The sequence below is a fragment of the Rattus norvegicus genome, chromosome 4 (assembly GCF_036323735.1).
Source record: "Rattus norvegicus strain BN/NHsdMcwi chromosome 4, GRCr8, whole genome shotgun sequence".
NCBI classification, from domain to species: domain Eukaryota; kingdom Metazoa; phylum Chordata; class Mammalia; order Rodentia; family Muridae; genus Rattus; species Rattus norvegicus.
Genome location: NC_086022.1, coordinates 160,153,208 through 160,179,069, shown reverse-complemented (window position 1 = coordinate 160,179,069; position 25,862 = coordinate 160,153,208). Strand labels below are relative to the sequence as shown.

Sequence of the window (25,862 nt, the reverse complement as noted above, 5' to 3'; positions counted from 1 at the left end):
GCTGTGCTGCTCTGTGCTGGGTGGCCTGAGAGTTCTTGTCTAGCTGTAAAGGCACTTGGCTTTTGAACCAGAACCTGCCATTCAGAGCCTGTTCGGCCTTTGCAAGCCATTTGCCTTCTCTGGGACATTTTCATTATCAGTACAGGGATCAGAGAGAGATGACGGACTAGACATCTAAATCTTTTCGGACTCCATTGTCTAGTACTTTTGATGAGGTAAATCCCCTCTGTGTAAAAAGACTTGGAACATCAGTACCCATCAAATTCCCAGAACACGACCAGGACCCACTTTGTTCTCATGGCTTTGTCCTCCCTCCCAGCTAGAATCCTTCCCATCCTGCCAGCATGGGTGTGCATGCTTTTCAATTCATTTCCAAGAAAGACCACCTGTACCCAAGGGTGACGGTTCCACATAGGGATTGAGGAATTAGATGCTGCTTCGTGTTAACTTGACCCTTCCACTAAGGACGGTCAGAGCAGGAAAGGCCTTGGCAACCGGCATAAAACTAAAAACACTGAGCATCCTGACCATAGGGATGCCGGAGATCCCCAACGCTCTGCCACCATGTTGTTAGTCACTGGTTCCCACTTGTGAGAATAAGTTTCCCATTTTATGCTCATCTCTTACATTAGAGCATTTACAGTCGCCCAGGATAGTCGTACTTTATCTTAAGCATGAGTCATTGATCCTCACAATCTGCTGACTGAGATGATCATGTTAGTTTTTACAGATAAGGAAACTGAGTCTGAAATCCAGATAGGACTTATTGGAGACTGTACACTTGGGTGAGGGCCATAGGTAGCGTCCAGATCTGACCCTGAGCCTAGAGCTCATCTGCTATGGCTGAGCCTGTGATGGAAGCTGGCTTTTCCACCTGGTGGCCTCCTGCCTACAGGTATCTACTTCTTATTAGGACTGGGGACCACTATGCACATAGATTTCTCATCCTTCTTCATAAATGTCATCATTCACGCTGACAGCAGGAGCTGATTTCCAGAGCCCACCTCTATGCCATGCATAGAAGCAGCCTGACTGAGAGATTTGAGAACTGGGTGTTCTTAAGGATACATTTACAGGTTCAGAACCACCAGGCTAAGTTTCTGGAGAGACATCTTCACCCTGTGCCTTTCCACCCAGAGGATACTATAATTCCACTGCTTCCTGGATATTAGATGGCCTCAGCCTCCAGACACTGGGCTAGGAGATTTGTAGAGGAACCATGTGCTTTGTCCCTTAAAACCAGCCTCAGACCTCCGAGTTTAGGTCATGGCTGTCATCTGGGACTTGAGACACAGTCCACCACCAGCCTTGGTTAAGAGGAGAACTTGGCCTTTATTGTGGGCCCAGGAGGGCACAAAGGGCAGGATGCACAGGGGAGAGAGAGGTTCTCTGGCTGGTCAGGCCACAGCATGGGTAGCAGTAGGAGTCTGCCGTGGCTGCACAGGCCTCACTTGCCACAATTACGGGGAGAACATCTGCATTGCATGGCATTGATGACCTCGTGGTGCACAACCGAGCCATTGGTGCAGAGCAAGGGCACACGCATGCGCTCTGTACTTGAGGGCCAGCAGCAGGAGCACTGTTCCTGAAGATCCTCGATGTCAATGGAGTACACAGCTTTGCTGGCGCACTTTCCCTGTAATACAGCAGAGGGATGAGACATCACAATGCTAGATGGGGCAGTGGGATTCTGGGACAACCTGCATCCATCTTCCTCCTGCCTTACCCAGAGATACCTGGGAGAGCTGGCCTTCTAAAGGTAGATCTCAGGAAACTGTGAACCTCCTTTCTCAAATTACTACACATACCCAACCTCTCTGGCTAAGATTTCTACACACGCTGATCCTGAATCCCTATTTTCCATAAACGACTCCCCAGTCTCTTTACAGATCTGTTCTGGTCTTACTCTGGGCTCAAACAGCTCTACTCACTAAGTGAAACATTTACTTTAAAAGCAATGCTTACAATCCCTGTATCTCTCTTCCTTCTGACTTTTCCAGATCCTTCTAGATGACAACTAATGAGACTTAGCTTTTCGCACCCAGTTCTTGAAGTCACAGCTTTACCTGGCAATAGTGAATGTCCACTTCCTCTTCCGACTTACAATCTCCCACTTTGATATACTGCACCTTGGCTGTGATGTCTTTGCAATCGGGCTCCTCACCTGTAGAACAGGCGAGAGGAGAAACTGGAGGGTTGACTAGCTGGGGTTCTGTAGAACACTTTCCATGTCCAGTGCCTTCACTAAGTTGGAAATGCTCCTCTTCCCATAACAACTAACCAAACAGTGGCAGGATAAGGAACTAAGTTCTTCAAGCTCAACTCTGCTGCTCCTGGCTCCTCGGATGCAGAGATGTCATTGCTACTGTGCTTAACTCACTTAACAGTACAATTCTAATTGCAGAAGGAGCCTAGGCTGACTGTGTTTTTATCATATAGACAGACAACACTTGCTTTTATATAATTTTAAATTTAATGGCCAGAGCAATCATGTCATACTGTAACTATAACTAATGGACAATAGAGTAGCCACTAAACAGAATTAATATCAGTTTATCCATATATTTGTCCAAGAAGGCAAATGTCATGGGCACATACATATTCATTTCCTCTGCAGAGGCTTCCTAAGAAGCTTTGTGCAACTGTCTTATTGAGACTTGCTCCTTCCACGTTCACCATCATGAGATTCTTTGTCTACAGTGGCCTTCACAGCTGGAGCTCTGCTTGACCCACTGCCAAGTCTAAGGTCTAACACCAGCTCACCACTCTGCTCTGAGTCATGATGGTTTTCTATGCTGGCATGGCTCCAAACCTAGGCCAGCCCTATAGACACGTTAGCCTGCCTCCCAACTGCAGATGAATTCCATTTTAATCATTTTAATCGGAAAGTCTTCCAAGTGTACAAGAGAGTGAATTTGGAGCCAATGTGCAATATTCTTTTCATGTAGATTTCAATTCTTGAACCTAGCTTATTTTCCTTATAAAAAGTCTTACAGCCTCCTGAACATATTGGCCAGTGAAGGGTCTTTATTGCTGGTTTTGTATATCACAGCCTCTTAACCAGATCCCAAGAACAATATCATCTCTACTGGTTTCCTAAAATAGCATTCTTAAACCCTTCTACGGGAAATTTGGAAAGAAGCACTCTCGGGTGTGTCACCCTGCTGTTCAGGGATGGCCATCACTGGGCTGTCACAGCTGACCATGAAAGAAAGAAGAAATGACTGAAGGAATTCACGCTTTTACTCTTCTCTACCTACAACCATGAGTCTATGAATCTAAAACGGCCATAAACAAACTAAACTAAAAAAAAAATTAGTCTAAGCAAGAAATTCATGACTTGTGCTCATGAACACAAAAATAGATAGGGCAGATATTGTCTGGTACACATCCCCAAAACCACCCACCACTCTGCCAATTAGAGCCATCAGCATTGGGTAAGTACAAAGTCAAGAAGGACCAAGGTTGATAAAAACTTGGAATAGCCTCATGATGCTCCCTCGTGATAGATATAGAAGCAATTAAAGAGTCTAAGGCGCATAGGAGATAAGAGAAGCAGCAGGAAAAAACATATGAAGTGATTGCTTCAGGGTGATTGATAGAATTGAGCAGGAAACAGGCTAAGGACAATCAGGAAGAAAAGGGAGTTGGCTGAATGGATGAACATAGTGACCAACTCATACTAAAGAACTATTTTTCTGGACTAAAGTTGATTTCAAACAGTGGTGCCTGGCCTTGGCCTAATGGACATGGAACTGTAAGCTCTTAGTGATGGACTTACACGTGTCACAGCAGGTGCCTGGAATTTTCACGATTTTGCCCTTAAAAAAAAAGAAAGAAAGAAAAAGAAAGGAAGTATGTACAAGATCAGGCACAAATAACTCAACATGGACAAGTTCTCACATCATATGAATTCCTGGCTCTGAACTCAGAATTCGGGGCTAAAATCCCCAAATGTAAACTGCTTTCCCATCACAATTGTGAGCCAACTGAACACCCCACCTGAACCAGCGTGGTCAGAAACTTCACTCCCAGAAAAAAAAATGAAATGGGGTCAATGTCCTGCCTCCCTGTTCAAAGATCATGGCTTCCCTCCAGCAGCACCCTATGTCTCAGAGAACTCTCTCTTCTTCACCATTTCACTGATTCCTCAACTAGGCCAGATATCTGTCTTGGACACTGTGAGATTGCATAAGAGCTGGGCTGGATATTGCACAGAATGCCATCACAGAGCCAAACAGTGAGACCTTCGAGACACAGGCAGGATCTGAACGGCAACTACTCACTCCTTCAGCCAGACACTTGCGTTCATCGAATGGGGGGCAGCCCGTGACCCTCTTCTCCCAAATGTACTCCCCTCTCTCGTTGACCCTGCACAGATGACTGTCACAGCCATCCTGGAATGTCTCATCTTGCTGAAAAGACAGAGGAGAGTGGGTAGAACAAATGTCATGATATTGTTTGGATTGCAGAGCTGCCATCAGCCATGGCCTTGAGTCTTTTTGAACTGCTAAAACAACAGAGAACTATGGAAGAAGGGTGAGACCATCTGTAACACCCCCGCCCCCACTCAGAGTATAGACTAGAGGTAGAGTCTTGGCTCCATAACTTATTTGTTATAAAGAGAGCTACAGAAACATAAAAAGTCCTCAGACTACTCTCTGACCATGGAAGCACTTTCAAGATGGAGACACTGTAACAGTAAACTAACTAATTGAAATATGAGCCAAGGCACCATCTCTCAGATAGTTCCAGAAGTCATAGGTGGATCTGCTCACCCCGGTTGCTTGTCTAGTCCCATAGCCTCAAAGCTACATAAAATCTCATCCAAATCATAAGGCCATACCCCAACTATATACTTGTCAAGAAGAGCAGAATTTCAAGGCAATCAGAAAGGAAACACTGTTGCCTTCCACAAGCTGCCTACCCTTTCTTTAGAAAAGGAAGTGTGAAAAGAAACCAACAGTGACCCCAAAATAGTCCTTCTACTTAAAGAAAAGACCCCCTCCCCAAGAGAAATACCCCCAACCCCCTTAGGAAGAAGCCAGAGAGTGGTGTGAGAGGGAACTCCTGAGTTCAGTTTGTGCCCACCTTCAGGGTCATGACCCGTCCTCCTCTCAGCTGAATAGTGCAAGCCGTAGGCAGGCACCGGCCACAGCATTCGCTCTGACTCTTCTCCTCCCGATAGCCCTGTGTCCAGGAAAGACGGCAGCCATGGTTAACTTCCCAGAGTGTCTCAGTTATAAATTGGCTCACCTCGCTGACTTCTTACCTCTGCTACCCGACAGTTCCTCCCAGAGTGCAGCAGACATCCTACTGGAACTAGACTTTGCCAGGCCTCACTCCTCCCTCTGACATTTCTTCCCTCCATGTATGTGCATCTCACTCAAGCTGTATCACTCTGCTTACTAAAATGGATGTCTCGGCAGCTAACTGGACTTGTTCTTGTCGGGGGTGGGATCCAGGCTCAGTTCCCAGCATCCACAGTATCATTACCTCAGCGGTCACCAGGCATGCTCACAGAACACATACACACAGGTATGAGCCGGCGAAATGCTCATACCCATAACGTGAAATTTTTAAATCTTAAAAATAAATAGTAAGCTTAAGCAACACCTCACAGAAGAAATAGGCAATATATATATATATAAACCCTTTGTCAACTGAGAAACACACATTTAATATAATCTAGGATGGAATCCCACAACAGAAAGGAGGAGGAAGGAAGAAGAGGAGGAGGAAGAGGAGGAGGAGGAGGAGGAGGAGGAGGGGGAGGAGGAGGAGGAAGAAAAGGAGGAGGAAGAGGAGGAGGAGTAAGAGGAGAAGGAGGAACAGGAGGAGGAGGAAGAAAAGGAGGAGGAAGAAAAGGAGGAGGAAGAAAAGGAGGAGGGAGAAAAGGAGGAGGAAGAGGAGGAGGAGTAAGAGGAGAAGGAGGAACAGGAGGAGGAGGAAGAGGAGGAGGAAGAGGAGGAAGAGGAGGAGGAGGAAGAGGAGGAAGAGGAGGAGGAGGAAGAGGAGGAGGAAGAGGAGGAGGAGGAAGAAGAGAAGAAGGAGGAGGAGGAGGAAGAAGAAGAGGAGGAGGAGGAAGAGGAGGAGGAGGAGGACGACGACGACGATGACGACAACAACAAGATACTTAGCAAAACCAAGCATTGTTAAGAAGTTTACTAGAACCCTGACACTAGGAAGCTCTCCTTGATCATCAAGTAAGCCCCGAGGCATGTATGTATCCAGCAGCTGGGGCATCAGCTCAGAACTTGATGGTAGCTCAGGATAAGAGCCCTTCATTCATATCGGCACTGGGAAAAGCAGCAGCTTGCAGGTAGCAGGACTTTGCTGTTTTGCAAAATGCTGTCCCATTCAGGAGACGCCGTAAGATTGCCAACATCTTATTTTGCAGAGCAAACATACTTTAAACACTTTTAACAAGATAAGAAAAAAAATAAAAATGCTACCATTGACTGCCTCATCATTTCATAAAAATCAAAGCTCTTACTCCCCTCTTTCCCCTATAAAAGATGGTACTCTCAAAACGTAAAATGTCAATGTGTTTGGTAGGAGCTGAGAAGGTAACTCAGGCAGGAACGAGCAAGCATGAAGACCCGAGCCCAACCCCTAGCATCCACATCAGGGTAATCATTCGTGCTTGTAATCGCAGTACTGGAGAGGAGGCAGGAGATCCCAGGGCTCATTGGCCAGGCAGCCTAGCCTAACTGGTGAGGTCACAGTGAGAGGCCATATCTCAAAAACAAGATGGACAGCTGGCCTCTGGCTTTTACATGCACGAGTGTGCACACACGCGCGCGCGCGCGCGCACACACACACACACACACATACACACACACACACACACACACAGAGGGGCCGGGCAATGGTGAAGAAGGGAAGGAGGGGAGCACCTAGAAATAAATAAATAAACTATGTATTCGGTCCTGTGGGACGCCAACCCTTGCCATTCTTGCTGTAATTTGGCCACCTGTAGTGATCACTGAACTGGAGCCATTCTCTAGGGCCCAGAGGACCTGGGACAAAATCAATAACACTCTAAGTATAGTGTGTGGTGCCTATAACTCTACCACTCAAGAAGCCGAGGCATGAAAATGTAAGTTTTAGGCTGACCTGAGCTACACTGTAAGACTTTATCTTGTAACACAGGTTGAGAGACGGCCTCTAATCAATCAGGTTTAGCATCCAGATGGATGTCTCTGCCAACATGACGGGCCAGCGTCGGTAAGCTTGCCCAGAAGTGAATTTAAGCAATTTGCTCCTCGTAAATCAACCTATGAACTTGATGTGCCTTCTGGGGGTTGGACATAAGGATGGAGCTCAACACAGAGACAGGGAGCCCGGGCCCCGGGCCAAAAGCACCACTTTGAAATGATGCTGTTGGATTTTTGAAGATCACGAGGCAGTGTTTCAATTGTGAGGTTGAGACTTTTTACGATGCACCGTTCCTGGAAGGCACGCAAGCAAGGAAAATCGGAGGGGAAGAAACAAGGTGGGCCGAGCACTGAAGGAATGTGAACGATTGGTTCTGAGTCAAGTGAAGAACTAAAGCACAGCTTCCCTCAGGCCGATATCAGGGGAGCCCGCCTTTGGGCATTGCTAGTGAGTATTAGAAGAGCATAGGAAACTGTCCTGAGACAGAAAAGTGAACAGTTCTCTACCCAGGAGTCGAGGAAATCCTGGGAGGGGAGAGGCAGCTGTGAGAGGAAGGGGCAGGAAGCAGCCAAAAGGACAATGGATGACACTCACACACAGGGAGGCACAGCTCAGTCAGGAATAGAAAAAGCAAAGATGACTATGAGGGCCAACAGAACAGAAAGGAACAGGCAAGGGAGTGGAGAATAAGGAAGCCATGTTTTTCAGAAACAGTGTGGCTTGGAGATGGGAAGGGATATGCATTAGCACGGGAGTGTGTAAAAGAAACAGGCACCTACCTTTCTCTCCTAATACCCCAAATAGCTATGCCCCACCCCCACCCCCACTCCCACCCCCACCCCGACTCTTGTGTTTGAATGCTTGACCCATATAGAGTGGCACTATTGGAAGGTGTGGCCTTGTTAAAGTGTGTCACTGTGGGGGCATGCTTTGAGGTCTTACACACACACACACACACACACACACACACACACACACACACACACACACACACACTCAAGTTATGCCCAGTGAAGCTCACATTCCTTGCTGCCTGTGAATCAAGATGTAGAACCTCAGCTCCTCCATCACCATGTCTGCCTGCAGGCTACCATGCTTCCTGTCATGATGATAATGGACTAAACCTCTGAAACCGTAAGCCAGACTCAGTTAAATGTTGTCCTATATAAGAGTTGCTGTGGTCATGGTGTCTCTTCACAGCAGTAAAACCCTAAGATACCTGCCTACAGCTGGATACCCAGTCGGAGGAGCCAACTTTTCTCTCACCGATGGCTCAAGTTTCCAGCCAGCCCCTAATATCCCTGCTACAGCCAGTGAGTCCTCATTTACAGCCATTTTAGCTCTGTTCCCTCTGTTCCACCTTTTCCCAAAGCTCCGCATTGCTAACCACACCCCTGGGAACCCCTTCAGCTGTCTCCCTGCGCATGCCCTTTAGTCAGGCCCCGCCTCCTTCTCTGACTTCTACTTCTATCTATTGGCTGTTCACTATCCTCCATCATGGACATTCATATTCGACATTCAACTCATTGTGGAGGGTCAGTTGGGCAGCCCATGGCAGGATGGCCTCTCTTCCCCGCTATTTCCTTACGTTCGCTGTCAAGCTTCATCCATCTCTACCACATGTCAGCACAAACTACCTTGTTCTGATCTCCATGGGAGGTGATGCTAAACACTGTGTATCTGGTGAAAGCATCAAACAGGTCTACCTAGATGCCACTCACTTCGGTTGCCCCGTCCCCAGAGCCATACTGAGGTCCTCCATGGTCAAGCAGTATCAAAGCCAGTTAAAGTTGCTGACCTACAATAGGCAAGTTTGAAAAGTAGACCAAAGGCAGGCTAACCTAGGGCTTCTGAATAGGGGTGCACTGCTTTAGCAAGATGTAAGAGTGCTGGCGAACTGAAAGGAATACTGTAGAACAAAATAGACATGCATTTCAAATATGTACAGCACCTTCTGGGGGCAGAGGGAGTGACATACCATCTGAACGCTAGAGGGCGCTGCTACGGAGAGGCTAACAGACCTCCCTTACAGCTCCACCCCACCCCCCAGGACAGGGGTGGGAATCTCCGCATCTGTTTCCTCACCGCCTGGAATGCCAGTCAGTGGACAATAAAGGTGAAGGAAGTCGCATAGAATTGCAGACAGCCTTATTCTATGCCACGTTGAGGGCCTGGGGTGTGGCAGGGGGAGTTGTTTTACACTCTCTTGGAAAACCTCAACTCCTAAAACATCCGCTGCCGGTTTGCAAAGAAAGAATCTGTATTTAATTGGTTTTTTGCATCACAGCGTACTCTCTCTCAATTGAATCCGGCTACCAGAAAGAGCCGTGTCTCCTATAGGGCCATCTACTCCACCGACATTGGTTAAGCCTTGCTTTGACCTTGACATGGTATAAATGCCATGGAAAACACAGGTATGGGTTACTTCTCCTTTATTTGGACAAAAGCAGGAAGTGCCCACATGAGCTCTCAGCTCCCACCTTGTTCCTTGTTCTGTCCCTATCCTTCCCAGGAGTCACCTGCCCTGTGCCCTACTCACAGGGCCCCTTACTGCCTACCACTCTACCTATGGCTTTGTGAACCCCATGAGGAAATGCCCCCTCCTGATGCCACCTGAGATAAGGCAATTCTGCCTCTAGCTTACAGGAAGCTTACCTACTACCAATGTATTGTCTAAAACAACCAACGTGCTTGTGATGCTAATTAATTAATTAATAAAAATAAAGCCCAAACAGAAAGGGTAGCTGCAGGGAGAATTAAGGTCTCTTCAGGCATTTAGATCTCATCAGCCTGTGTGAGAATTAGAATATCCCTGTTAGGTGGGACTAAGAGTCAAATTAAAACAATAACATCAACACCCCTTAAATATATATAATTTTGTGTCAATTAAAATTGTTAAAATTAAGAGTAAAATAAACTATACTTTTAAATTATGATGCACTGATCTTTTCTCACCTACCAAACTAAAGAGTATCCAGTTGTCAGAATGTACCTTAAGAATGTGTCTAGAACGAGCAAGAATCACAACTTGACACAAAAAAAAGAAAGAAACAATAAATGTGTGTCCATGTATCCATGTGTGCATGTATGAGTGCAGGCATTCACATTCCACACACCACATAAAAAGTCAGGGGACAATTGCTACTTTTCCATGATTTTAGAGAAACGGTCCCTTCGTTGCCCACCACCCTGCATGCCAGGAACTCTCTCATCTCTGCCCCCTACCACTCTGTAGGAACAGCAATGAGACTGTAGGCATGTTCTACTGCACTCAGCTTTATCTGAGTTCCTGGGATTCGAACTCAGATCCTCATGTTTGCACAGAAAGTGCTTTACCCACTGAGCCATCTCCCCAGCCTCCTGCTGAGCTATTGAGATGACTAACAATTGAATGTCTAACAGTGAAAAGTAGGTTGTATGCATTGGGGCACATGCGTTTAGATGAAGATCGTGTGGAGTCTCAGACATTGCGAAAGGTCTCACAAGTATTTCGAGTATGGTGGTAATGTTTCTTAAAATAGGATTTTAAAGATACAGAGTTGTGAGCATAGCATCAAAAGCCTTGGAAGTACTGTGCTTAGTTTTAAAACACAAGAAGAAAATGCAGAAAATGTGTAAGACTAAATGGTAGTTGTTTCTGAGGGATACGATTTGAGTCGGTGTCCTGACAGCTGTCAGATATTGCCCATAATCACAACTAAGGCAAGATTTAAGGAACCCAGCGAGGTCCTGTTGCTTGGCTTCCACAGCGACCTCAGTCCCTCAGACCCTCTCTTACCACAGGGCAGGCCTCACAGGTGGTCTTTCTGCACTCCAGCTTGAATCTGAAGATGGCTCCTCTCTGAACAATGCAACGGCAGGTCGTGCATAAGTCAACCATCACACTCTTCCCGGGCTGAAAACAGAACCAGAGTCAGGTTTCCCAAAGTCCAGAGAGTCCTCCAGCCTCATCCCCCTCAGGCAGCCATCCACCGAGATGTACCCTCTGCTTCTGGTGGCCATTCTCTTCTGCCCCCTACCTTAAAATATGGAGAGTGTAAGAGAGATGGTCAGACAGTGGGAGAGGTGTTCGATGGAAATGTGCTCTGTGACCGTGATGTGATTCTATGTGTACAAAAGACACGGTCGTATGCTTGGGGTATGGGCCAGGATCTGAGTGCAGGGCAGCCAGTCCGTGCCCTGAAGAGTGAGAAGGGTGGCTCCAGCGTGGCTAGGAGCCTGGCGACCCCTAGGAGTGGTTGGATGAAGTCCCCGGCTTCCCTGAGTTCCCATCTTAGATTGATCTGCCTCCTCTTCCCACAGTAGCCCCACCCATCTCACCGCTTATCTCCAACTTACCCCAATGATGGTGCCATTGAGCAGGCAGGCCTCCACAGGCTCTGGGAAACAAAGGAACACGTGAGCATAGACACACCCTCCCCCAACCTGAGACCCTTACCACATGCTGGCCTCCCTCTCCTGTCTCCGGAAAGTTCCCCACATCTTACCCCAGGGTGTTATGAGTTTCCTGCTCGGGCCCTAGTGACCTCTCTTTATCTTTCAACCAATATATCAGAACTGTCCAACACCTCTCTACGCATCCTAATGGGAGACGGGCCTCTGGGGCACTAATTAGCTGAATGCATGTCTTTAAGATGAATGGGTGAGTTGTCCTTTGGGCTTGCAAAACAATAGAATTTATGACTGAGTATCACTGTTTGTCTCTCTCTCTCTGCCAGCAGTGTTCAGGGGTGGCAATGCCTTTCCCTATGTGAAACAATATTGTCCTACTGAAAACACAGACTCCAGAGTCAGAGAAACCTGGCCCAAGGAGGGTCTACCACTCACTCGGTCGGTATCAAGAAGATTATACAAGAGAATAGTTTAAAAAAAAAAAAAACTATCACTGGGCTCAGAGCCAGGCACAGTGGCCTGCAGAAAGCTACCATTGCCTCTTGTCTGCACTCTCACAACTGCATAGGAACTGATTTTTATTGTGCCCATTCTCTGAGTTGTTAAACAGGCAAACAAGTCAGGGGTCTAGAGAGGAAAGAGCCCTGAAGGCAAGCCCAGGGGCCTGCCAGCCTGACTCACCACAGTGACAGCTGGGACAGCATGCTGAGGTCTCACAGTTCAGCTGGAAGCCCGTGGGACAGGTAGGGACAGCCAGCTGTGGGCAGGAGATGTTCCTCTGCTGCACAAACACTGCGTCCTCCACTCGGACACACTCATTGATGAGGCAGGGGTTCTCAGGAACAGCCCACTGAGACCCAACCTACAGAGTACAAAGACCGTCAGAGGTGCCAGGGAAGACACAGCCTACCATCTTATGGCAGTGTGCTGCTGGGAAATTCTTTGGATTCTGAAAGTAAGTTCTCATTAAAATTGAAATGACAGGGTAACATCTACTGGGGGAATGGCAGGGGTTATCACAATAAGTCTGGGTCTAACTTACCCTGACCAGATCCTAGCCCAGAGTCATATACCCCCTACCCCACTATTGTTAACCAGAGTAGTACCATGGAGAAGCCGAGGGAGATACTCCCTGTCATCCTTAGCATTGGCTCTGAGATGAACCGAGAGATTAAGGACACTTCCAACAGCAGTGTGGGCTGGCACAAAACTGAGACAAAGAGGAACCCCCCTTTCAACCTGTTGCTTCTCCACCTTGTATGGGGAAATCAGAAGATTGCAGAGGGCTAGGAATCCTGGCCCCCAAACCCTAGGGATCTGCAAACTGCTCCAGAACACTCTGAGCCTGCAGATGTGACTAGCCTGGCCTGAAAGTGCCGGCCCCTATGGTGCTGTGTCTTGCTGCTCTATAATGGCAAAGAAAACTGAGAGTCGAATTGGGGTTCAGAAAAATATGAAGGGGATACACATCTGTCATCCTAGTTCTCCAGAGACTCGGGCAGAAGGATCATGAAATCAAGACCAAGCTAGGATGTATAGATAGATTCTGTCAATGAAAGGAAGAAAAGGAAAAGGAGGAAGAGAGGGTGGGAGGGAAGAAAGAAGGGAAGAGAGAAGGAGAAAGGCAAACCACCAAGAGGTTCAGCCTGGAAACCCTATTACAATGAGTACTACCTTGCTGGATAGTACCCAGATTCCTACGAGGCTACCTTCTGCTTTCCTCAGGCTCTGACCTATTTCTCCCAACTCTTGCTCACCATTCTTTATACAGATGTGACGTAGAATGTGCCAGACACTTGCAACAGTTCTCTTTGCCTCTCACCTCTGCATGGCCATGGGATTCATTAAGGGGACCTTTCCCCCTCCCACCTCTAAATAATTCCTGATGTGATCCCAGTGCCAAAGCCCCAGGGGACACGCAAGTCTTATAGGTAAGGTCAAGACCTGAGCTGAGAGCAAGCAGCTGACATGACCTCAGAGCATGCAAACACTGTTGTGGGTTAGAGCTGTGTGAGTCAAGCAGGAGTAGGAGGACTGAGTGTCATCGGGACCAGCACTTGATCCCTTAGTTGGAGCAGCCTCTGCTCTGAGCTAGCCCTGGGCTTGGGGACTAGAGAGTGGGCATAACAAAACTTGCGTTGGTCAAGGATAAACGGGAAGCAGAAGAACTTAAAGTGTTTGAGGCGGGACACACTGACAGAAAATCCACAGGTAACTGAATCATGAAGAGGCAGTAGACATCTAGATGGGGAAACTAACTAACTTCAGTTAGCCCTGAGGAGGGCAAAGACCTATGTAGGAGATGACCCTGTAGGACAAGATACAACTTTTCCTTTCTCTCTCTAACACAGAGTATATTTGTCTTGCTTGAAGGAGATAAAGGGAAGGACCTATATGGGCACCATTCACTCTTCCAACCCTGCCTCTGATGATCTATGGGATCATCAACTCATCCTTTCTAACTGGAGGAAAAGAATTGTTCTTATTCTGACATCAGAAATGCAATTATCTAGGAGACAACCCTCTGTGGTTAGCAAAATGGCTGAACATGGCATGGTGATACACACCTGTAATCCCAACACTCGAGAGGCTGAGGCGGGGTCATGAGTTTGAAGACAGCCTGGGGTATATGGTAAAAGTAATGTCTCCAGAAAAGTGGGGATACAGCTCTTGTTTGCTGCTTATATTTGGGCTATGTCCAGCTTTCATCAAAGAAGCTTCCCATTGGAGCAGGTGGAAGTTTAATGCAGATGCCCTTAACTGGCCAAAGTGCCAAGATTAATGACAGTGGAGAGCTCAGCTCTAAATGAGACAGTTAAAGCACCCCTCCAATGCTCAGGGATCATCACAGAAGAAGGACAGAAAGAATGTGAGATCCAGAGGACTGGGAGATGCACACCAAAAAATGACACCTTCGGAACATAACATGCTGTTGTGCTTAGACCTCACAGCAACTGAGATCATCTGCACAAAATCAGCACAGTATTGGGCCCCTCAAAGCCTCATCATGGATTGGGGATAAACTTGTATGGCAATTTCCTCCCAGATAGGGCCTTTATCTGGAAGGGAGGTCTTTAAGAATCTGAATGTTGTAAGAGGAGGCAAAACATTTCATCCCACAGGGAAGCTCCTTAAACTCAGGAAGTAAGCAACTCAGAAGTCTTCAGGAAGTTTCTGAAACTGATCAGAATCACTAGGCCTCTCCCTCTCCAAAGTTACATAAGCAGTAATGACTGCTCAGAGACACCCTCAGACAATCTGAGCTGGCTAAAAGAAGCTAAGAAGATCTGAGTTGCCTGTAAGAAGTAGACACCAACCAAGCTGCACGGAAATGTCTCAGACCAACTGAACTACCTAGATAGGACACTCCCCAACCCATTCAGCTGCCTGTAGGCTGTGCGGTGAGCTCCAAGTTTCCAGCTTTTGTTAGCTATCACTGATGCTGGGGTGAGCTTTGCTGATTCAGCTGCCTTTAAAATATTCCTGCTTCTGTAAGTAACCCCTCACTATATTCCTTTAATCCCAATAAAGCTCATTGGTTCACCGAGCTAAAATTTGGTGTCCATACTTTGGTCTGCCATTGGTTTCCATTCTTGAGTTAATAGATGATGGCTCATATCTCTCCAGAAATAGGGTCACAGAAGAAAGCTCTTGAAGTTTCATACTCCCTAAGGGGCCATGGGAAATTAGTAACTGTAGAGGGAGGGGTGTCCTTCTCTCTAGGGTTGTAGCTACTGATAGGCCGGCAGCTGGTGTTCTAATAAATAACATCCCATCAATACTAGGGACAGAAACTCTAATTAACCTCAGTAAAACACACACACACACATACACAGAGAGAGAGAGACAGAGACAGAGACAGAGACACAGCGAGAGAGGCATGAAAATAGGAGGGAGGCATATTAAGAAGGGCTCCAGTAGGGGAGGGGAGAGGAACGATGAGAACAAGACATGAAACTGACTAAAATTCATTATATAAATGTATGGACCTGTCAAAGAATAACAATAAAAATAATAACTTAAGGGAAATGGCTTGATTTGCCATCAAAAGTGACTACCTGGGGATCACAGAAGGCATCTGACTATTCTGCTCTGAGGTATAGGAAGGAATTCTGCAGGCCAGAGGAGACAGGAAAGAACAAGAGAAAGGGGCCCACAGCATAACAAAACACTAAATCTAGACCTACAAAAACAGCTGAAGAACTTTATAAATAGACTGGTTCCTTGAATTTTAAGTTTCTCCATTTCTCTCAGACCACCAGAAAAGTTTCTACTGCAGTTAATGTAAAAGTTCAAGGCCTGAGCCACGGAAGGATAGAACAGTGCTTGTCGCCCGTGTAGCCTGATAGACCACCAGCTATACAGAATGATGAGGCCACACCCCTTAACCAACCACTGAGCGACTGTATGACCTCAGAATCACCATGAACAGGAGGTCTTAAGTCCCTGGGAGTTTACCGATCTCTCAGGGAAGCCACTAGACTTCTCCTTAAATCCACAAAATGGGAAGTCTGAGACAGCCTTAACTAGTTCCTAAGGGGTAAAGGAATCCCACAGCTGGGATTCAAACCAACAGCTGTCTACACTCCCTGTAGAGAAAGCAAAATATGGGGGCAGCGGGGTACACAAAGGTTGGCACTGATGAACTGCAAAATGAACTCCCAGGCTGGAGGGAAGGACCCTCTTCTCCATCCTCCCTGTGACCCAGACCTACGCTCTTCCAGGAAGAGAGGGAATCACCCCTCGGTGAGCCAGCCACCTTGCAAGCAGACGGCAGGCACTTTCCACAGCACTCCCCTTCGTGGAGAACATAAGAAAAACCCTGAAAAATAAAAACAGCAGAGTGTAGGCCAGACCAGCAACTGAGAAACAGGTGTTCTTACCTGGGCCTCACAAGACAGGCTAAAGAAATCAATCCTCCCAGAAGATTCCACGTTGAGACTAATATCTAATCCGGGTGAATATTTAAGACAGTCCAGGGTTCAGTTAGAAGCACCTAATGAATCTGACCTCTGCCATGGACAAACCTAGGGCTGCTTGTTGACTGCAGGGAACTCTCAGGACGCCTCGGATCTAATCTTGCATGCAGGCAAGGACCTGCACAAATGAGTATCTTGATTCTAGCACTGCCCAGCATGTGTAATGCTTTATCTCTTAAATGTCCCCTAAATTACCATGTTATTCCCTGAGCCTGTGCTACTACTGTGCGTTGGTAGAAAATTTTGGAGGAAGAGCCTATTTGGATCATTGAGGGTGTTCCTTGGAAGGAGAATTTTGGACCTAGCCTGTCTCTGCACCCTCCCCCCACCTCTCCCCTCTCCTGGCCACCATGAGATGAGCATCTTTGCTACACAACATACTCACCACTATGATATTCTGCCCCACTACAGCCTGGAAAGCCAGGGATTGAGTAGCCACAGACTGAAACGATGGACCAAAATTACCCTTTCCTCTAGGTTGATGTTCTTAAGTACTTTGTCACAGCAAAGGAAAGGTGACTATCACACTAATCTGCAGAGGTGAGAGCCCTTCATAGTTACCTCATAGTTTAAATAGTATAGCATCTATTACCAAAAAAAAAAATTGAGGTGAGCAAATGACAGAGTCTGACTTTCCCCCAGAGAACCAAACAAGGGAGGCCAGCAACCTGGGAGTTTGTCAGTCTATCTTGCTTCTAGAAGAGCCTCTGTATGGCCAAAGTATTAAGGACTTAAATTAAGAGGCTGGAGGGAAGGCTCAGTGGTTAAGAGGACCCAGGTTTTATTCTCTGCACCCACATGGTGGCTCAAAACCATAAATAACCTTCAGTTATAGGGGACTTAATGCCCTCTTCTGGCCTATGTGGCCACAAGGAATGCATGTGGCACACACACATAGATCATATACATAAAATAAAAATAAACAAAACCATTTTTAAGAAAACTTAGATTAAAACCCTAACATCATGTGCAAAGAATGGCAATGACAGTGTAGCTGAGTCTGGAGCTAAGGACAAAGAACCCAGAACAAGGCTTTATCCGGGGGCTATGTCCTTAAGCAAGAAGGAATAGCTGGCTGATCTGGATGGCATAGATGACAAGCATGTGTGGTTCCCCAGGCACACTCAGGAGCTGTGTCAAATCTGAAGAGGCAGCAACGCTGCCTTCCCTAGAGGAGTGCAACCACCCCAGAGACCCAGCTCGAGGTCACATCGTCTCCATGGGACTCACTGGCATCCCTACCCACGTCACAGCAGTGCGCAGTGAGCTGTCCCTAGCCTTTTATCAACTGAGACTCAAGTCACTTATTGTGCATAGATGAGGTTCAGGGTGCTATGGGGAAGCTGACAAATTAGGATAGTGTACTGTATACACCTTCCACTACAAAACGGGACATTCCAAATATCAGGAAAGAAGTAGAGACCTCAGGGACACCTGAGGAGAGTTAACCAATGCCTTGAGACATCTGGTATACCTCTCTGAAGCCTCTCTAAAAGTGCTGAGTCATCTGAATAGATGCATTCATTTATCCTTTTGATGCACCTCACACTATCAATATTACAAATAATTCTTAGCTACCTTGATCCCAGAGACCCACTGTCTTCTCATGCCCAGGTGCCCCAGCCATGTTACAGAATTTCCCTTTCTGAAATCTCTCCCCCAATAATCCCAAAAAAGCAAAACAAAACCAACATTTTCATCATCCCTTGTCTTTTCCATTATTCCACTAAACACTCTAGCTTACATGTATGTTGACACCCTTGTCAGACCCTTCGCCTTACTCTCTTTCCCATCCTGTTTTCACCAGGATTAAGAAAAGTGAGTCTAATATCCACCCAACCTGCAGACATTCGCCACTGAAAAGAAAATGTCTTAGCAGGACAATCCTAGAACCATGATTACCACTACTAACATGCAGAGGGGAGATATGGAATCCTGGTCCCTTGGCCACTGCTGAGGCTACCTGAGGGCCATATGATAACGACCTTGTCATTCTTCCCAGGACTACATGAGCCTGTGCATCCTGAGGATATTAGTTACTTCTGTGTAGTTGTGACTAAAGTTCCCCCCAGCAAAATAAGAAGCAGGGAGGGCGAGGAAGCCTCAAAGACACCCCCAATTCTTCCAGGTAGGCACTACTTTCTAAAATGTCTACCACCATACAAATGGCCCTACCACCTAGGAATCAAACATTCAACACGGAAGCCTATAAAGGCATTTCATACTGAAACCATAAAATTCGAGGTTTCAGTTACACTGGCCTAGAATGGGCCCTGGGCTCTAAGTCAGACATTATTGACCTAAGTCAGACCTGTACCTTATTGACACTTCAGTCAACAATGGGTCACATGGTGGTACATGCCTGCAATCCTAGGACTCATGAGGCTGAGACAGGAGGATCACAGGTTTGAGCCCAGCCTGGGCTACATGATGAAACATGTCTCAGAAAACAACAAGCAAATATATTATAATGGTGTAAAAAAACAATTCCTGTCTACTAGCATCCTCCAATATCACTCTCACTATTTGATAGCAAGTTACTGCCATTTCTGCCAATGGTCAGTGGAATGAAGTGGGGACCAAAGGATTTTTAAAGCTGGGTGTTCCCAGGAAGGCCTTTGTGACTTCCACAGCATGCTCTCCCAAAGGCATCAGTAACTGCACACATCCCACTGTAGATAGGACAGCAGGTAAGCAGAATGGCTCTCCCAAAGCCCACACTTCTGCCATCATCCACACACCCAAGACAGGTCCAAGGGTGAGGCCTTCCCCACCATCAATTCTGAGAGCAGCATCCACAGGTGCTCACATTTGTATGCTGGGCAGTTCTGCTTTAACATGACTGTCTGTCCATTGCACTGTAGTGATGACACAGGGTTTAGCCTGTGAGCCTTATTTGACCCGAGGTTCTCCCTAAAGATAGATGCTCCCTTCTTCTAGAGTCTGAGCAGTCCTCAGCTAGAACAGAGTAGCTTAGGGGAAGGCAAGCACACATTAAATTTGGGGAGCACAGGTCACGTGTTCTAGGCCGAAAATGATAAACATGGTCTGAAAATCACCAGACCGTATGGAAGCAGTCATGTACTGCAAAAGGGACAATCACGGAACGACTCAGTGTGTGTGTCTGATTTAGATTAGCTGCAGTGGTGTCTGAGGGTGGGAGAGAGATCAGAAATAGAGACAATGATTCACCATGACTCTGCTCAAACCAGTATGGACTTAAAGCCATACAACAGCCATACCCCAGAAGGGGGCATGGCCACCTTTTGCTCTCACTTCTTTTCTTTTACCCAACCTGCTGTGCCTTACATCTGAACATCGTTGTGTTGAAGGCTTGGTCCTCATGCACCTGTGTTCAGAAGTGGGTCTTTAGGAGGTAATTGGGTCATGAGGGCTCCAACTTTATCAGTGGATTAAACCATGGGGTGTTTAGCTTAACTGGATATTAGAAGGCAAGAAAACTTTAGGAAACACAGCCTAGTTAGAAGAAATCCCTTGAAAGGTCTATGCTATATTCTCATTCATTCTCATTCTCTCTCTCTCTCTCTCTCTCTCTCTCTCTCTCTCTCTCTCTCTTCCCCCCCACTCTCTCTTGCTCTCTCAATCTCTCTTTTCCTTTTCCTCTCATCCTCTTGCCCTCTCCCTTTTAATATAAATAGGTATGTAGATACTTAAATAATCTTCCTCCCTCCCTCCTTCTCTCACCCAAACACATTCCTTCTCTTCCCTACCCTGCCGCACCCAACCCTTGTGCCTTACTTACTGGCTGACAGCTGTCTTCACAGGGCTTCTGAGAGCATTGAGCCACACGCAGGCCCACAACAGTATCCTCCATGTCGGTGCAGGTGCATGTGTCACAGCCCTCCTCCCAGAACTGGCCCACAGGGTAGACGGTGCCTCGGTGGACACAAACCTGGTGACACAAGGTTTCTGAGGATAAACTCATTGGGGTTGTTTAATCACATGTTAGTGGCATCCTCGGTTTGGAAGGTGCTTAGGGCGTGAGCAACAATATCCCCACCCTCCCCGAGTCAGTCACGGTGGATCGCTCCTCATTTAGACTGGTATTTGTATCTTACTGTTTGGGATTTCTAGACTAATACAATACATGCTAACAAGATCAGAAGTGGGGACTGTGTTCTACACACATGCAGTGCACCAAACATAACACAAGTTTGTTAAAACATAGTAGTAACTTGTATGTGGGCATAGATGGGAAGGCGGGAGGGATGAATACTTGGATTCATGGATGCATGGATGGGTTTATGGATGAACTGGCAGCAAATGAGCAAATGGTTAAACTGGTAAATACTCTCTAAATAATCCTTGTGACCACAATATCTCTTTGGCTAACCTTGTCAAAGCCATACACTGACTGTAACCTCAACATCTAGCCATTATTAACACATAGTAGGTATGCTGTCAATACCTCCTGAGTTAAAGAAATTTCCATGTGGGTGAGATGCAATACTGACTGCTCACCTACCTATCCACCTTACCCTTGGTTCAGGAAAGAGGGCTGAGAAGTTCAAATCTTCTATGACAAATAACGAATGAACCATCGGTGCCTACCTTGTCAGGGAGACAGGTGGTTGTGGTGCAGCCACAGTCATTGGTGGTGGCCGAGGCCAGGTAGCCAAGTGGGCAGCTCAGCGTGGAGTTGACACAGCTGCAAGTGCATTCATACTCATCACAGCACTGGGTCTTCCGAAGGGTGGGTGTCCGGTGAGGGGGGCAGGAGGGTGGGGACACTCTTTTGCACTCTTCTTTCCTGCAGGCTGGGGTGAATACAAGTGACGCCCTCAGTCCTGCCATACTGAGGACTGTCCTTCACTTGTGCTCCTAAGTGCATGGCTGTGGCAAAGCCTTGGACCCAGAATAATAAGTAAGACATACACACACACCCAGCTCGATGGCTAGAGAGCATTTAGAATACCAAAAGACAGTTATTCTTCCAAAGGCAGTGTCAATGAAGAGAAAAAGCAGGGTTGGGAATCCATATAGAGACGGGGAGGCTACTCAGCCCCTGTACTAGCGTCCCCACCAAGACAAGGCAGGATTCTCCCAGCTACTGACTCTGAGCGATATCAGATACAGAATCCCTATAGGATCTAGGCAGACCTTGGCTGGCATAGCAGGTTACACAATCCTATCCCCACCTCAGTACCTCAAACATCACCTCCCGATCTTACCATCCAGCAATGCAAAAATTGAAAGGTGATCCACAGTGCTTGTCCCGATCACAGTGTTTCCAACTGCCTTATGATGTGCTCCCTCCACCCCCCAAAGTCTGCATCAAGGAAATCAAGTGAGATCCCAAAGTAGGCATCCAAGAGCACCCCTGCCTTGAAATGGACCCTAGGTAACCACAGAGCTCCATACCTTTCTGTGCCTATCTCTAGCCCACCTCTGTACTAAAAGCGATTTTTATGATTAAGCATATAAACCCACAGAGGAAAGCACCCTACTAAGTTTAAAGACAAGGCCCAGCAATGAAGACAAGCAAGGCACCATGCCATCCCCTCAGTGGCAGAGTGAACAAGGGGGGCAAATAACTAGAGGGTTTGCAATCTAACTGTCTGAGCCTCTACAGCTGCTTTCTGTGTGTCTGTTTGCTCGATAGTATTATAGATATTTTGTCTACATGTGTATCTGTGCAACACATGCATGTCTGGTGCCTGCAGAGGCCAGAAACCGGGAGGGGCGGATCCCCTGGAACTGGAATTACAAACAGTTGTGAGACACCACGTGGATGCTAGGAATTGAATCTGGGTCCTCTAGAAGAGGAGTCAGTGCTGCTAACCACTGAGCTGCCTCTCCATCACCCTTATCTGTGTCTCAATGTACCCCCAAAATTGGCATGGCTACAGCAGTGTCCACACAGGTAGACCTGCAGCAGAGATAGCCAGAGCAGTCAGAGGACTCAATTAAGTATGACCTTAAGCCTTCTTTCCAAGCGTACCCTAGACCTAGGTTCAGATAGCTGGAGAAATGAAACTGTCGTGATCACCTAAACAGAAGAGGACTTCCCAAGGCTGGGAGACAGTGACCCCAAGTCCTCTCCCACGGTGACCTTACCACAGGTAAAGGTGGGTCTGCATTCTCCAGGGTTGGTCAGGGTTGGCTGGAGTCCTCCTTCACACGGAGGCACTGGTGGCAAGTTGCAGTTGACCAGGTCACACACTGAGGTTCAAGAAAAAAGAGGTGCATGCAGGTTTGCTGAGGTTACTCTCCTGTCGCTTGTCAGGGAGAGCTGAATGCTCTCTCCTGCGGAATTTTACTACTTTAGGGGGATGGTGGCACCAATAGAGGTGGAGGGAGATTAGAATTGAGAGAGGGGTGGCACATTAGATGGATGGTGAATGGACAGATGAATGGATAGGAATGAATGAAAGGAAGGGAAGGAGGGAGGGAGGGAGAAAGGATGTGGATAGGAAAGAAGGAAGATTGATGAATAGATAGATAGATAGATAGATAGATAGATAGATAGATAGATAGATACATGATAGATAGATAGATAGATAGATAGATAGATACATGATAGATAGATAGATAGATAGATAGATAGATAGATAGATGATAGATAGATACATACATACATAGATACATATATACATACATATATAGATACACACATACACACATGCATAGATAGATGGACAGACAGACAGATAGATACATAGATAGATAGATAGATACATACATACATACATACATACATACATATGTGCATAGATAGATAAGATAGACAGACAGACAGATAGATCATGGATGACAGATGTCAAGTTGCCTTCACACTGACTATGCTCCTAAGTACATTATCATTTGCAAAGGCTTGCAGCTTTCAGCTAAGTCTGAAACCTCTAGACCTCAGTTTCCCCTTCTGTACACTGGAAACTTACCAGGTTACCCCAAGTTACTTACCAGGTTAGCCCAAGGAGTTTATGAACTAATGAAAGTGCAGTGCCTGGCATATTACAGAAATTTAAATGTGTCTAAAAGCTGGAAGACTGGACCTAAATGACCACCACCACCACCAGTTTTCTCTACTGCCAATATTCAGGGGCCTGCTTGATAAATCTGTTCTCAAACCAGACTGAACCCCCTGTATGAGTTGTGTTGATATCTGATAAATTTCATCAGCATAAATCAACTTCCTAGAATCCTGGCTTCCTTTCCAGCTCCTTAGCCTCTCCCGTGGCCTATCCACTCTCTTTTGAAGATCTGCCTTTGGAGAATGAATTAATAAACACTTGATGGACGGGGATGAGAATGTCATTAGCGCCCTGTCACCCAGCAGCCTGACCTTCTCTGAACCCCCTGAGTGACACTGTCAACACCCATGGAACAGTTTGCTGAAGTCCTGAATGTGGTCCCCCCATGGTGAGTGTCCTCAGACTCTTACCGGAAACGTCTTCTGGTAGTATGACATCCTCGTCAGCATATCTCTGTAGCTCCAGCAATCACCCCACCAAGCTACCATTGCCCTTACACCTCACATTTGAAGCTACTTTGTTAGAAGCTGGCTTTGGGAAGTGTTTTTCTTGTAATCCAGCCAGCCCTTTCCTACCTTCTTTTGCCCACCCTGTGACTAAGGGAGTGTACTGGAGTACCTGTGGTCTGACCCACGTGGGGCCGGACTGGGCTCTGGACCCTGGAGGGATTTGCTGAGTAGACACATACCACACTCATACTCTGGGCAGCACAGGTCTGCACTCTGCTTGAGACGAGCCACTTCACAAGGGCCACAGGTGGGAGCTGGAGGAGAAGAAGAGGCAGGAAACTCAGGGAAAAAAATCAAGTACGGTCTAGACCAGAGAAGGTATTCCAAGTTCTCATTCCCTGAAAGGCAGCATAGACCCTGACTGGGACTCTCACAGGATCTGGACCACGGGACGGGATAAAATGCTGGATGGAGCAGATCTTCGCAATGGGTCTTGCTCTATCCTCATGCTTAGCTTTCAGAAGACGCTGAGTCTGACGCAAGCATTGGATGGAAGGACAAGGACACAGCTGAGAGTTCCTACTCCAGGTACCAAAAATGGACTCATGATTGCAGCAAGCAGAAATTTAGGCTCATGAAGAAGAACACCTCTGTGGGTGTTCTCTTTATTTGGATTGGTCCATTATACATGACTGGGTGGCTGGAGACCCACAGAGTCCTCCTTCCATCAGGGACCCCAGGCAGGGAAGACTCACTTACCCCGGGCTGTGGGACATGGCTGTGCAGTGCAGTTAATCTTCCTCCCACTGAGGCACATACAGATCTGACAGGGCTGATGGTCTGGGACCCAGGTCTCTAGGAACTGAGGGGGAAACAAGATTAAGCAGCCATACATACTCTGGTTCCGGCTCCCAGGTCATGCAAGTCAGTACTCAGCCAGAGTACAGAGGGCTTGGCTTGCCCTCTTGAGGGCCTGGACATAGGGTATGAGATGGTGGGTCAAAGGCCCTGTGGCAGCCTTGCCAGTCTACTTGAGTTTGTGTTGCTTGGAACAGGACTCTGCCTCAGAATGAAACATGTTGACTAAACAAAGCTGCTGACTACAAACAGGGTGAGGAGAGGAAGATCAGAAGAAGAAAGCCACAAAAATAGCAGAATGGGGAGCGTGCGGTGTATAACTGTAATCCCAGCAACAGGGAGACAGAGGCAGTAGGATCTGGAGTTTTAGGCCAGCCTGGGCTAAATATAAGAAGAACCTGAAAAAGAGAAAAAGAGGGGAGAGGGAGGAAGAGGAAGAAGAAGAGGGAGAGGATGAGGAGGAGGAGAAGGAAGGGGAAGAGGAAGAGGAGGTGGAAGAGGAAGAGGAAGAGGAAGAGGTGGAAGAGGATGAGGAAGAGGGAGAGGAGGAGGAAGAGGAGGAGGAAAAGGAGGAGGAGCAAGAGGAGAAAGAGGAAGAAGAAGAAGAAGAAGAAGAAGAAGAAGAAGAAGAAGAAGAAGAAGAAGAAGAAGAAGAAGAAGAAGAAGAAGAAGAAGAAAATGGAGAACACAAGGAAGAAGATAAATGGAAACAAAAAAATTAAAAACAAACAGAAACAATGAAAAAAACAATTAAAAAAAAACAAAACACAAGGCAACTGCAGCTGCTATTTCAGGCCCAGCCCTGGAGTCCCTGGGAAGGTACACAGAGCGCTGGCTCCCTTCTGGGGCAGGAAGCTGAAATGACAGCTAGAAAGCCCTGCTGTGATGTTTTGATTTTCTCTTTTCCTTTCTCTCTCTAAATGTGGACCTCAAGTACCTGAAGAATAAGAGCTTTTTTCCCCCCTTCATCAGACAGTGGGCAGATAAAGCAGTAGAGTTAACCTGCCTCCCACTGAGGCACGTGCAGA

At 46.9% G+C, this 25,862-nt stretch overlaps 1 protein-coding gene across 2 annotated transcripts in view; it reads right to left on the bottom strand.

Annotated features, from left to right (window-relative positions):
• Positions 1 to 1,312: 1,312 nt before the first annotated feature.
• Positions 1,313 to 25,862, bottom strand: part of Vwf (von Willebrand factor) — a 134,858-nt gene continuing 110,308 nt past the window's right edge. For both annotated transcript variants that reach the window (XM_063285420.1, NM_053889.1), the window contains exons 39-52: positions 24,736 to 24,838; positions 24,216 to 24,290; positions 22,611 to 22,715; positions 21,105 to 21,310; positions 20,296 to 20,445; positions 16,268 to 16,375; positions 12,235 to 12,415; positions 11,500 to 11,540; positions 10,940 to 11,056; positions 5,092 to 5,190; positions 4,287 to 4,415; positions 3,782 to 3,821; positions 2,067 to 2,164; positions 1,313 to 1,636 (exon numbers count right to left, since the gene is read on the bottom strand). In XM_063285420.1, the coding sequence (XP_063141490.1) occupies positions 1,448 to 1,636; positions 2,067 to 2,164; positions 3,782 to 3,821; positions 4,287 to 4,415; positions 5,092 to 5,190; positions 10,940 to 11,056; positions 11,500 to 11,540; positions 12,235 to 12,415; positions 16,268 to 16,375; positions 20,296 to 20,445; positions 21,105 to 21,310; positions 22,611 to 22,715; positions 24,216 to 24,290; positions 24,736 to 24,838 (1,641 nt within the window). In that variant the 3' untranslated portion in view covers positions 1,313 to 1,447. The remainder of the gene's footprint in view (positions 1,637 to 2,066; positions 2,165 to 3,781; positions 3,822 to 4,286; positions 4,416 to 5,091; positions 5,191 to 10,939; positions 11,057 to 11,499; positions 11,541 to 12,234; positions 12,416 to 16,267; positions 16,376 to 20,295; positions 20,446 to 21,104; positions 21,311 to 22,610; positions 22,716 to 24,215; positions 24,291 to 24,735; positions 24,839 to 25,862) is intronic.